This window comes from Accipiter gentilis, chromosome 27, assembly GCF_929443795.1.
Source record: "Accipiter gentilis chromosome 27, bAccGen1.1, whole genome shotgun sequence".
NCBI lineage: Eukaryota > Metazoa > Chordata > Aves > Accipitriformes > Accipitridae > Astur > Astur gentilis.
In genome coordinates this window covers 17,256,945-17,271,566 of record NC_064906.1, presented here as the reverse complement: position 1 = coordinate 17,271,566, position 14,622 = coordinate 17,256,945, and the positions used below count along the sequence as shown (strand labels likewise).

Below are 14,622 nucleotides of genomic sequence, written 5' to 3'. Positions count from 1 at the left end.
CTGGATGAGGAAAGGCTAGGAGAGCTGGGAGTGTTTAGCCTAGGGAAGAGAAGGCTCAGGGTGGATCTTGTCAATGTATATAAATACTTGAAGGGAAGGTGCAGAGAAGATAGAGCCAGGCTCTCTTCAGTGGTGCCCAGTACAGGACAAGAGGTAACAGGCGCAAATTGAAACACAGGAGGCTCCATCTGAACATCGGGAAACACTTTTTTACTGTGAGGGTGACTGAGCACTGGAGCAGGTGGCCCAGAGACATTGCTGAGTCTCCCACCTTGGGGTATTCAAAAGCCATCTGGACATGGTACTGGGCAACTGACCCTAGGTCATCCTAGGGGGTTGGACAAGATGACCTCAAGGTCCCTTCCAACCTTCTGTGATTCTGTAATGTCAATGTGCAGGATTCTACAACCTTTGAGTGTCAAGTACTGTAACAATTTGATTTTCATTGCTATTCTAAGTTTTATTTTGTCTAGGAAGTATTCAATGACACAAGAATGGAATCTTGATATACTTATATATAGTCCATTTCATTTGTTATACAAATAAGTCATAGACATTTAGTGTTATTCTCTAGTCGTAGGTGTTCTCTATATTTCCTTAATGCCAGCACAGGTTCCCTGAACTTTATTCATCCAATGTTATTAGCCCTATCATAAAACCATCACTAACCCCCCATATGTGAACAAGATGTTCTAATTAGACCCAGTCCTTGTTATGCCTTGCACTGATGGCTCATAAACCAAGTTTATCAGTGATGTACTATATACTAAGTGAAAAATAGGAACAGGTGGAAAGGAGAAGTGTTAATGAAAGAACCAACAAGAAGAAAAATGCAGAATAAAAAGAAAACAGAGGCAAGGATATGAAGAAGAAAATAAATTGGGAGTCACTTGTGTCGGAGAATAAAGTAAAAGGAAAGAAAACTTAAGACTTATATGAGTGCCACAAAACAGATAAAGGAGAAAATAAAGAAGAGAGGGAAACGAAAGATGTATCTAAGAGGAAAAAATTCCAAGCAGAAAAACTGCTCAAACATTTAAAAAAGGAATAGTTTCCCCCAACTTCTTTAAAAGAAATAAGGGAAGAAAATGATGAAGGATAGGGAAGACTGACAATGATTAATGAAAAACCCAAATGTAAACAGAAAAAGAATGGGAATTAGGAACAACCATGGTGTTCTTAAACATTGATTTATCTAGGTATTCAAGGCTCCCTAAAAACTGCCTTGCCATATTTTGTACAATTTACAAAGGCAAGGCTGAAGAATGCAACTATGAATGATTGATTTAATCACTCTGAAATATTACTGTTTGAGATATAAATTATTCTCTCTGAAATATAATTATTTGAAAAGATAAGTGATATAAAGACCATATCAGGTCAGTCTAGGAGAGTCAAGAAGTCAACAAGAAAATGGAGGGAATGGTTTCTGATCTCCTATATTTGTCTATAATTTAGATTTCTTATCTGGCTGCTAGCTATTATTCTTTATTACAGAAGGAGATTAATATCTTTGCGCAAAGAAACTTTGTTAATCATGTGACATGTTAATGCCTCAGCTCTCTTACTTGAATCATCTGACTACATAAAATATATCTTGAAGGAGAATTAATTCCTTCTATGTAAGCATAATTTGTAGATTTTTCAGATACTGAGCTTTTCCAGACAATTAGTTATGTCAAAGGCTTCCTGTCCTATTGACACACCCAATGTTTCATTTTATGCTAATCACCTAATTATTGCTCCAAGAAGCACGCCTATCATTTTTCAACGACAAGCACTATTAAATAAAACCATAAATGACTCCTTTAGCACCTTAGGACATTAATACCGTTTGTGGGGAAAAAAGAAATCAGTTTAGGATTTTAGTTTAAAAAAAAAAAAAACAAAACAAAAAAACCCAGTTGAAACAAATGGTGGTTGATTATATGTAATGCTCTCCCACAACAATTTTGGCTAGTCTGTCCTACAATCTTCCCAGCATACTAGATTGCTGCTGTATTAGACAGGGATTTTTAAAAGAACTTTAGGACATGAAAGAGAAAATACTGCCTTATTTTGGTGAGTAGATTTGCTTCCCCTCCTCCACAAAGAACAGATCTTTTCATAGGAAAGGGGCAAAAAATAACCTACAAACCTGAGAAATAATCATAGCAAATAATATTGCCAAACAGCATCCCTGAGGACAACTTACAGGGTAACAAGTGAATCTAGAGCAAGTTAAAACTGTAGCAAATACAATGAAGGAAAGGCATCATTGACCTAATAATGTAGAAATGCATTCCATAGACTGCTTAACTTGAACTTTCAAGTATCAGCTACATTTCATTAAACAGCCAAGAACAGCTGAAATTTAGTTTATGGAAAACAATATAATCAATGTTAATACTGCTATGCTCTAAAAATAATATTTTTTTTTCCTCTTGCTGTAACATGGCATGATTTCTTAATGCTGCTGTTGAGTATATCATATTGGATAACTGTTTCCAGTTTATTCCTCGACCCTTGATAACTTGCTTGCTTGGTGGCTTAGCGAGGCTACAGATCTAATTTGTCACTTGCATCTATGCCTACGCCACTAATTGGAGACACTTAAATGAAGTGTGTAAGTTAGAAGTCCAGTCCTTTTTCAATCCAAGAGAAAAAAACCCAGATCAATACTTTCCAGGAGACAACCTGAATCTGCCAAAGTAACTCACTGCCTCTGGAGAAGCATCTTTCATTCTCTGATTGCGGAATGAGCCCGTTTGCCCTACATTAACTTCAGTATCCCGACTCACCCTCAAGAAGTTTACTAGGTTGACCATGAAACGTTTTATGGACAGTTTTATTTTCACTTTGTGAGTTTAAGTTATAATGATAATTTCCTACTACTACTCTATTCAAATAACTATTGCAGTTCATAAAGGAATGCTATGCACTGCATAAGTCATAAATCATAAATGTGGCAAAACCAACTTCTCAAACGATCTGTTTTAGCTTGATTTACATCACAACATTTAGATATCGGTCCTGTAACTGCTTATCAAATTTCAAGAAATCTACAAGATGCAGAGAACATTGGATTTTTAGGATTACATCAGCGGTATTTCCAATCAAGTGTGCACTGAAATTATTTTATGAGAGTTGGGAAATACAATTTGGAAGAAGAAGAGTGAAAAAAAATTTGAGATAATGTATGTCCTCACAAATTTATGTACTAATTATTGAGAAAAAAGTTACTAAGATGTTATAGAACTATTTCACAATTCAACAGGAGGATTCAATGGTTGTACCGATTCCGATGAACGTTCCACCTAGTCCATAAATATTTCCATAAGCAAAAATCCATGCAAAATAAGAACAGAGCAAACCTGTTCTGCAACACCTCTCCCCTGCCAAGTACTTTCCCATCCCATCAATACTTTTAGCCCTAAGGATTTCCTCAATCTATTGTGGTTTGTGTATTCAGAACTGTCAGCAGGTTTTTCTCCCAAGTATTTGTCCTCTTCTGAACATCCACAAAATTATTTTAACCAGAGCATCCTTTGTCAAGGAGTTTCACAGGTCTACAATCTTATGCATGAATAACTACTTCACTAAGCATAAAGAGCCTGACTTTCACTAACTTAAGTTGGTGGCCTGTAGTTCTTCTGCTGGAATTCCCTGCTCACAGTGCTCCTAATCTTACAGATCCCTACTACATCTCCCTTAAACTAGTTCTTTTTTCTAAAGAAATGAGACTACTCACTCCTTTAATGAACACTGTTCCATATCTTCAGTCATCGCTCTTGTCCCTCATCAAACATTTTCCAGTTCAAGATGCACTTTTTGAGATGAGGGGGGAAACAAACATGCTTTCTACTGGTATCTTGTCTGGCTAACACTTCCAGATCTTTTCATCTGTGGTCAGATACTGGTAATGAGTGTCCAAAGTCCTACATGTATGGACCTCTGAGTGGTGGATGGAGTAATAAAGGAAGGGATTAAGAGTCTTAAAGATTTACTTACAGGTGATCCTGGAGTTATTCTTGATACCACTAAAGGCATTTTTTGATCTACACCACCCTAGAGGAACATCAAGTAAACAACCACGATAAATATACCATTAAGCATAAGCAGCATTTAAAACAAGTGATCACTTTTCTTTGTTTTTATATAAACTTTATGCTCCGTCACTATAGGCAGAGTTGGCAAGATTGAATTTTCATCAGTGAATGGCGGGGGGGGTAGCATATTTAATTCGACCAATTTCCAGTAAAATAGATCCAGTGTCTTTGCTTGGCCATACATTTTAATAGGCAATAAACAGATCAAATGCAGCATTCGTTCTAACCCTACCCTTCAAGCAAGCTCAATTCAACATTTGAACTTGCAGGGTGGACAGTGTTCTTAGCCATTTTGATGGACCTGCAATGGATCAGGTAGGATCAAATTTTCAGACAACTGTACGCCCTTATTCTCTTTACATGACTTTCTATCACTGCCCCACCAATAAATGCCCAAGGTGAAAAGATCAAACTCTGCCTCAATTTTGACATTATGGCTACTTTACAGTACTGTATCTGCTTAAATGGAATTTCAGTGAGGAAAGGTAAAAAATTTACAATAGTGAATTTCAATAGTAATTTCTATTTCCTTCATAAATTAATTTTCACCTTTCCAATAGGACTTTTTAATGGATATATTCAATTGGATAGCAAAAACTATTTAACTTGTTTTATAATACAAAGGTCCAGTTTTCCAAAATTTGATGCCTTAAATTAGGCTTCCAAGTTCATATTTAAGCAGCCAAATAGGCAGTCTGCTTTGGAAATGTGCCATGCCTATAGTATATGCAACTAAAACCCACAGAACTACTACGGGCTTATTTCTAAATGTTGCTTTAGCATTTAAGGATTAGGCTGCCACATTTAAAAGCTCTTGGTCCATAAGAAATTCCTGTAGAATATACTGCTTTCTCCAAAGCATTGCATTAAAAAAGAAAAATAATCATAAAGTCGAAGAATAGTATGTCTATAAAGCATTTAAAAATAACTAAAAGATTGCTGTTTTACCTTTAGATTAAATCCAAACTTCCCATCTTCATCTGGTATGATACGCACCAAAAGTAAATCTCCCTCAATTAGGTCATTCTGCAATATATAAAAAAAAAACCCCGAATTTTTCTAATTTTTAAAAGAAAACAGCAGCAAATTAAAAAATAGTGCATTCAAATTTAGATGTGCTGAACCAGAATAGTCTATGTAAATCCATGTTTAAAATAGGAAGAAGGTAATGTTACAGAATATACTCATGATTGTAACCTTTTAAACTGTAAAAATAGCAACACACATAACAGCAAATATATTCACTGCTTGCTCCGTCCTAACACTGCTACTCTCATCTTAGCTTTGTCAATTGATAGCTTCTATTAAAATTTTCAATGTGTTGTCTTTACTAAAGGTGACTTAAAAGGAAAAATTGTTAGGTGCAACATATTTGAAACAATTCTACTCTAAGGACTATGAAGTGACTACTTTTTCTCCAATTTTTCTCCTGTAAATGGGTGTATTGGTATCTTCTGCAAAAGATCCGCAAGACAGGAGGATTAAAAGTTGGCAGCAGCTACTGGACAGGCAGGTTAGGAAGCTGCTTAGCACCCATCTGGAATAGGCTGGAGAAAGGGGAGGAATGATCCACTACCGTAACACTAGCAAGAAGCAGCTGCTCTCTAGTCAGTGCAGAATTCAAAGGATGATGTTTAGCCATCCTGAAGAAGAGATGCCTGGGATAAAGCAGAATTGTGCCTGCTATCAAGACATATAGCAAACTGAGTTATCTGATCTTTCCACTTGGAGAAAATAAGATTTAATCATGTAAGGATTCCCATTCCACTAGGAACTTCTCCTACAGTTGCTTCTGGAAGCCTGGACACTATGGAAATCAATGCAGTTGGCAGGCTGGCCTATCATACTGCGTACACAGCCTTGGATAAATTGGAGTAGCAAGACAAGATTTATTCTTAGTACTGCATAAAATATGCTCATCCTAAAATATAATCACAATTTTCGTGCATTCTTAATCTACAGTTCAAAGCTACATTCAGGACTAGTTTCGACTTTAAAAGCACACAGCTGAACATACCTTATCACAGTAGTACTGGCTGGAATCTTCCGTTGAGCTACTTTTTGTAACGTTGTCATACGTTTCTAAGAACGGTTTATCCACCCCTTCCAACGGGTAACAGCCAGAAATGTTACCAACTCCATTGGGAGACTGAGCCAAGGCTTTAGGTGAGATACGGGTCAGAGAACTCCGCGTTGGACTGTTTCCCAATACATTCCTTCATTTAAAAAGGATAAATAAATATTACAAAGGTATCGTTATCCAGATTTTTAGATTAAATCGTAAAACACACAAATGCACTGCCCAGTTAAAAGAGCAAGCCAACTTTATGCTTAGATTTAACACCACTTCTTGAAGCGAAGGGTAACAGGATTGGAATATGAGCTAAGCCTAATGTTTGATCAGTGAACATCCAGAAGAATGGAAAAAAAACCCCCAAAATTAGAGTAGCAAAAACATTTTTAGCAAAATATTTGGCTGTTAGCAGTGAACAGCACTGGCGCAGTGGTACAGGAAATTGCAGTAACAAGAAGAGAGCTGAACCCCAGGGGAAAGGCACTTCAGAGTTGCCAATCCTACCCATGAAAAGCTTTTGCCGTGATTCCACTCAGTCTTGCAAAGCACTTTTTTTCCATTCCTCCCTCTTATGAGGGCCTTCTCAACCTTATCCCTCTGGGAGAAGGTGATGTGCAGAAAAGCATGGTAAATTGTTAAAGAAATAGGAGATGAAGTGACAATGAAAGGTTTAATTACAGTTAGTTAATATATTCCGTCACTGAGGTAGTTATAACCACGTAGAAGGACCCAGAATTAAACTGGGGTGCAGACCTGGCCTAGTGATTCAAGAACCTTAAAATTCATGGATAACAAAAGTCAGTAATCAAATACCTCAATTATTCTTAGAATTGGCCGAGCTGCCTGGTGGTGCGCCAAGTCCTTTCAAACACTCATTTAGCTACATGCCCTCTTGTGAAAAGGATGAAATGCAGACCTCTAATACAACTAAACCCCTTCTTTAACTAGACCAAACTCACAGATACCATACAAACTAACTGCTCCTTCTTTCTAAATAGTACATAATACTTTGTGAAAATCTCTGTCCTGAGGAAAGCTCAGGTATAGGTCAGCCACAGTTTCCTATCACTAACATACAGCGCTGTGTATGGCAAAACCAGTCCCAGCTACTTGAACCATTTGCAGCAGTCGCTGCTAGCTGTCAATGAAGAAGTAATATTACACTATAGAGGAATGTAGCTTAGGCTTTTAACATACAGGACTTGCATTGCAGCAAACTTTAATAATGCAAATACTTATTTCTTGGCTTGTGGAAATCTGACTACAACAAATGAAACATTCTGAAAGGTGCCATCAAGCAAATGTATTCACGCCATAATATTTCTGACGTTCAGTTATACTACATGTACTTGGCAATGGGAATGAAGTGTTTTGTGCAACATTTGCAAAATTTTCAGTTATTAGAGAAAATATATTTTCAGTATTTCGGAGATATTATTCACTTGGCATGCTCAACAATTTCAAAATACTTTGTAGTAGTGAACTATAATGACACTTAAAGGAATTATACTGTCAAAACGGTGTTTTCATCTGATAGCTTCCAGGACTTTTCATGATTCCTCTGAGGATGATGGAGGAACATTGTATATGTAAAAACATCCTAATAAGTTTTTCAGAACATAGGAATTTTGAAAAAACATTTCACTTACAAGTTGAGATTACAGATCATAATGATTTTTGCAGTGTAGAAAAAAAATTAACAATACCAGAAAAATATGACAAATTATTTCAGTTAATGCCTTCTGGCACTATATGAAGAGTTACCAGATAAGATTACCAGTGGATTTTTGTATCATTAAACTTCTACCACTTTTTTTAACCAAGTTCTTTGTAATAGTGGTTAGGGCTCTGTTAGGACTTAAGATTTTACAAATCCTGATCCAAAAGCTTTGTCGTCCGTCCCCCCCCCCCCCCCCCCAAATCTTTACAATCTTCTTTTATTTGTGTCTTTTAACCACACAAGACCACTACTTTGAAAAATCAGTTCAAGTTTTGTATTTTATTACATCTCTTAAAACTAGAGATTATATAGTAGGAAGTTTAAAGAAAACTCACTTTGGTGATTCTTGTTCAGATGACCTGTTTAAAAAAAAAAGACAAAAACAACAGTAAATGAACATAAGTTAAATCTTCAGGAAAACAACAACTAAATTCTAATAACAATTAACAAAGCCTGCATAAAAGCCAGAAGGTGTGCTCATGGTAGATTAAAGAATACTTAATTCTCTGCTGAAAGTCTGAATCAGACAATTACAGAATTTCTGAAACACTCAACAAAAATCCCAGGGCAGCTCTAACTGCTCACTTCCACTTTTGGCACAAGCCCAACTACAGACAACGCACATCTGCTACTGCTACTTAAACTACTTAGGAGCTTACAGAGGCAATTACTTAGCAAGACACTCTACATCTTTTAAGAAGGTTTTCGATGTGGATCACAATGACTACAGACATCACTGACTGTATTTTGTAAAAAGTCAAACATGGCAATATCTTTATGTACAGTTAACAAGAAATGAGCATAGGCGGCTTCAGAAGCGTGAAGTTTCTTACATTTATTCTTATCATGTGAGAGCAGAACAGACATTGACAGAGAACTTTAGGACGAAGCATAACTAAAGCACAAGTGGTTACACAGATGAGGACAATCTAGCAGGGAAAAGAAATCAAAATTTGCGGTACATAGCATTTTCCAAGGCATTCAGTTAGCTTCGTCAGAAATCACCTGAAACAGTGAGCTAAATTCTATTACATCAATTAAAACAATAGCCATGATACCAAGATAAATTTGAAAGTAAAAGTTTCCCAAAAGGTGCTTGCAAAGCAAAGTAAGTTTAAGGCAGATGGGATAGCTTTACAAATTTAATTAAGCAGTGTCCACAAAACCTGGAGTGATGTAAGTCCATGCTGGAAAATTACAAACATGAATTACTTTGGTTTGAATGTAGAATTGTTGAATTGCCAAATTATAGGAGACAATTCACAGTATGCAGTTAAATTTTCAATTATTGTTCTCTAAAACAAACTCAATATTAAGAATTATGTACTATGTTTCATCAAAACTACAGTAAAAACAGCAGCAGTATCAGTCTGGTTAAGTTTCCTTACATGTATTCTACAATATGTAGCATTTCCCCCTTGAGAGGCAGAGATGGTGAAGCTTGATTCCCTAAGAATTTGTGGTGGGTTCTGTGTACTTTTAATTTTTTTTAAAGCACTAAACTTCTTTTTTTAATGCAGTCATGCCCCCCTTCTGATTCCACTGACACCCATTCTCCCACATATACCTGTGGTTCTCCTTGTTTGCAGTCCCCATAGTATTTTTACCCCCGAAGTGCCAGCAGTGCACAGCAGATCCTTTGGGAACATACACTCACTTGCTGCCTGACCAGCCCACATCTAAATAGAACAGACAACCATTGAACTCGTACTGTAATTGCTCAGTGAGAGGAGAATGGCAGTTTAAGTTTGAGTTTGTTTTTTTTTTTTTTCTGCCTAGTCACTGACTTTCACTAATCTTGTAGAAGACTTTGCATCTTTGAAAACTTGACTCCTACATTAGATTTGACCGCAATTGTCCAAACATTCTCAGGTGGGAACAGAGGCGGACGGGCAGTGCAATGACATAAGCCTTCCTTAGGAAGGCACGCTAAAAAGAGGAACATTGAATTTATTTTCGTTTAAGCTTATTGATTTCCTCGTGAGGCAAAGAACAATGAAACTGTACAGCTTTTCTACATTTTGCTACAGTAGAGCTACAGCTCTATTACCAAATTCTGTATAGAATTCAAATTGCTGTAAGTTAACCCTTTCAAAAGGCTTCACCAAAAAGTTACACACATAGAATTGTGATGCAAATGATGCAATGTCCCTATTTCAATACATTATCTCCCCTCTTTCCTCCCAATAGAGTGAGGTAATTTGAGACAGAAAAAAAAAAAAAAAAAAAGAACTTGGGCTTTCATTCACATACTCTGTATAAACATACAGCAAATTTTTCATCATCTCAGTAATACATCTGGAGACTTAAATGGAGGATACAAATTCTTAGTAGTATTTGCTGAAGGCTTATCTGTTACATTATTGCACTTGAATTCAAACATATGAGCTCTGAAAGAGTTACTGAATCATTCTGTAACCTTTTAAAGTGGAAGAAGGTAACAAAAAAATATGACCTAGAAAGTGACCAAATTCAAGGCTTAAAAAAATTCATCAGCTGTGTCATCCTGAAGTCCTCAGTAGCTCAGCATGCTAGAGCTGCAGAATTTTGCTCTGCAACTCAGTTAAATAGTATTTCTAACATTTAATTACTCACCAATATCATAAAGTGCCTTAAACATGAATGACTAGATGATCTTTTCTAGCTCTACGGTACTCCGCATTTTACTAACCTATCTTCTTCATTTCACAGCATATGACAAGGACCATATTTTAAGTCAATAAAAGACAATACTCACCAGACCAGCCATTCAACTTTTTCATTGAGAAAGAGCGCCCTTCCTTGCAAGGAAATTAAGCTTTCCATTGGTGCAGCTAACAAGCAAACACTTTAAAACTGCAGGTAGTTTCCCTTCCTTACTCCACAATATATCTAAAATGATGCCATTTCAATCTTTCACTCACTACGGTTTGCTCTGTCAGCGATGAACTTCATAATAAAACTCTTTTCCCTGAAAAGTCTAACACTTCTCTTCTGCCAGGAAGACAGAAAGAAAAGGTCTTAAGGAAAGACCCCTCCTCCCCATTTTGGTGGGCCCTACCAGGGAATTCTGCTATGCTGAGAACTGAGGATGATAAACTACAGCGGAGTAAAACCCCAAGAGAAAAGGGACAACTGAAACAATAGCACTGTAGCAAAACTCCCCCTTTACAAACAAATGAAGGAAACATCTGTAGGTTTTGCCCTTGTGCTGTTCCTGAAGTTTTTAAAGCTTCATTTATTGTAACACCTGCAGGGCTGGGGAGATTGTATGTGCCAGCACTTCCATTATCACCTCTTTTCTGAGAACTGACCATTAAAACTGGGATTATTATTCATAAGCCAAATAAGTGGAAGATACTTGCAGCAACGCCTTTTTGCTGCCTTTCAGAGAAATTTAGATACAGAATATTCAGCATTTCTACGAACAGAACAACTGTGTAAGAAGGCCACTTAGATTCTTTGCGCTGCATACTTAAGAGTACCGTTATGGAAAAACTTGAGGACTTTTTGGTATATGCAAGTTTTTCAGTGATTTTCTACAAATTCCATTCACATTTGTATGCTGCTGTGATCATCCATAAAAGGATACTTTCAGTTACTCTGCATTGCCTCTATTGACCATATTCCAGTTTACTGACTTTCTCTGAAATTTTCATGCATTCTGATACTCTGCAACTGCTTGGCATGCCGCAAAATTTGCCTTATCACAGATTTGGAATTCAACTTTGAGGCTTTCTTTTTGGGTGCAAAATGATTGTTTTTTGAACTGGCAAGGAAAGCGTAGTACATTTTAATAGGGATATATATTTAAAAAAGAAAGGTTTACATGTAAGCAAAATATATACATGTACTACTTTCATGCATATTGAGTGGAAGAGCACAGTAAAACTCATAAAATCTAGTAGTCTTAAAAGCCTAGTTTGAAACTAACTGAAATGTTCTTAGACCTCTTAGACCCATTGTCTAGTATGAGAAGGACATCTTCCTTGAGAAAGACTGAAGTACACAAGGACAAGGGACTTTTGTGAAATGCAGCAGGTTTTGTAAGAACAAGGAATTGATCATGTCTGCGTATGATTAAAAACTAAGGATAAATAACTTAGTTTAAAATGTTTTTTTTTAAATTATTTGCCATTTTCTACTAAGAAAGTAGTTACTAGGACTTGGCTGTATACATCTGGAAGGTACTTTTATCAACAGTAATGCTTTAAAAATTTTCTTTGCAAAAGGAATTATATTTAAGTTAAAATAATGATGTGTTCCCATAGTACCTTTACCAAAGCTCACTATGCAGCTACAGTTTATTGTCTATCAAAACGGTAAACTGAAAGAATTGAACAAATGCAGCATACGTTCAGGAAATCTATTTTCAGTGCAATACCTTCACCAGATGATGCATCACACTTACACCAGGAGTGTATATGCACTTCCAGAAATTCATAGCACAGTGCAAGTGAATTTCCTTTTTGTATACTAGTTCATCATTTCATTTCCTTCCCTTCCAACTCTGGAACTGTACACATTATGCCATCTACATCACCACCAAAAGATAGTTTTAGAATATAAGTTAAAGAGGTTTATAGCTTTGCAAGCACATTTAACTTAAACAGAAAAGCTTATGCAGGAATACGTGGCATTTTTCACAAGTAGAATTGTAGTCTCAAAGTAATTTTGGTTGGAAGGGATCTTGAGAGATCACCTAAACTCTTGCTCAAAGAACAGCCAACGTCAATGTTAGATGAGGGTGTTCAGTTCCTTGTCATGTTGTGTTTTGAGGTTCTCCAAGGATGGAAACACCTCCACCTTTCTGTCAATGTGTATGAGGGCTTAACTAATGTCAGTGTGATTCCCTCTGTCCCCCTGCCAGTGCCTTTTGAGCATTTCCCTTGCTGTAACTTGTGTCCATTGCCTCACATGTTTTTGCTGTGCACCTCCAAGAAGATTTGGCTCCATGTTCTTGATAACCCTCTTTTGGCAGAGTAAGGCAACAGTGCGACCGACCCCTCCTCAACATCCTCCAGCCTCCTGGATCTCCTTATATATCATACGCTCTTATCTATGAATAATTAGCCAGATTCATCTCACCAATTTTCTAAATATAAGATCTATAATGCCTCATTTGTCAGTAAGTTTTTCTTACCGACTGATACTATACCTTGTCACTTAGAAATGTGTTTTACAGTAATCTTCTTTCTGGTTAAACAGAAAATTTCACAGCTAATCTTTCCTGTCAGGCCACTGAGTCTACTCTAAAAAACTACCAAAACACTTCCTACACAGTCTGCTGTTCCAAACCAGACAGACATTGTTGATTTATTTAATTACAGAGTGAACAAGAGAAACTGAATACAGTTCAAGTAGCAAGACCCTACACTGCTTTATCAGGTTACTTTTCTAAGCCAATAATCCAGTTATTTTTTTCCCTTAAGATAGCACCTTATATATATAGTTAAATTTATATATTCTTACTAACAAGTACCCTTCCCACTCAGAAAAGTGTGTTCAAAACTATGAAGAAAGTCATTGAGAGGGCAAGCAATAGCTATATTAACACTCCAAACAATTCCACCTATAATATAAAAAAAAATATTTAAAAAAGCACAAGACATTAAACCTGAATTTACAAGGTCAAAAATAAGCTCTGCTCCTCATGTAAAGGAGAAATTGGTCCTGCACAGGTAACATGAATAAGGTTATCCTGAACCACAAGGAAATCTGTTTGTTTCAGTAACCGTTTTTTGCATCTAACACCTTCTTGTCTGAAAGAAACACCAGCTTAGTTTAATGAGACAACACTTGGGGCAAGTGTGGGTGTTGGCAATAACGCATGGTCTTCCCACAAAACTGGATTAAAACTTTAAATCCATGAACAGGAAAGAGTGGAGGATACTCTTCCCTTTTCTTAGTGACCAGTGGAAAACCATGCAGCTTCTCACAGATGGGTTCTCTGAGGTTAAGATCATTAAACAACACAGTGGTTTTCAGTTTGCATTTCTTGTCATTCATTCATTCACTTTCATTTCTCATTGCACTGTGAAGTGTGAACATCTGTATCACACCTCAGGCACCAGCAGATGCTTGAGAATAAGGAAAGGAACATACAGGGAAAATTAAAATTCAAAGCTCCTTAAATACTACTTGGTTACATGTCTTTGTGTTTTCATGGCAGACCTTGGTATTTTAAATTTACCAAGTGTTTAAAATGTGTATTATCGAAACATTTAAATCTTCAGATTTGTAATTTACATCAAATACTTGAACATAAGGAAACAAACAAACTCATTTTAGTTGTTTAAATTTTCACTTATTTACTTGAAGGTAAAGGGTAAGCTAGTTTCTCTCAAGTGTTTTTCTGTTCTTGTAGCAGCTCATTGGTGAAGAATCCTACACATGAACTACTGGGCGTGATAAACATTAAGTTACATTTTATTTTATTTTTTTTCCCCAAAGATATCAATACCAAGAACCAGAACTTGCACTGGGGATGGACAGCACAGTCTTTCAAGACAAAACCTAACATCTGATACAAGACCAAGCATGTCAGAGTACCTAATTCCAAAATGTAATCAGTCTATTGCCCCACTTGAAGACAACTTAGTTTTGAAGGTTACCGCTTGCATCAATGATATTTTGGAATTTCCCAACCTGGTCTTGAAACCATGTCACATACTTCAATATGACTCTTTCATTTTCACTGTAGCCTTTTGCCCTTAAGTGACACAGTGGCATATGGATTGCATTAGTGTCACAGAAAGGCA

General features: G+C 36.5%; 1 protein-coding gene across 4 annotated transcripts in view; it reads right to left on the bottom strand.

Annotated features, from left to right (window-relative positions):
- Window positions 1-14,622, bottom strand: part of PTPN3 (protein tyrosine phosphatase non-receptor type 3) — a 101,090-nt gene that overhangs the window by 28,956 nt on the left and 57,512 nt on the right. For all 4 annotated transcript variants that reach the window (XM_049830430.1, XM_049830431.1, XM_049830432.1 and 1 more), the window contains exons 14-17: window positions 8,218-8,241; window positions 6,106-6,304; window positions 5,037-5,114; window positions 3,991-4,047 (exon numbers count right to left, since the gene is read on the bottom strand). In XM_049830430.1, coding sequence (XP_049686387.1) covers window positions 3,991-4,047; window positions 5,037-5,114; window positions 6,106-6,304; window positions 8,218-8,241 — 358 coding nt within the window. The remainder of the gene's footprint in view (window positions 1-3,990; window positions 4,048-5,036; window positions 5,115-6,105; window positions 6,305-8,217; window positions 8,242-14,622) is intronic.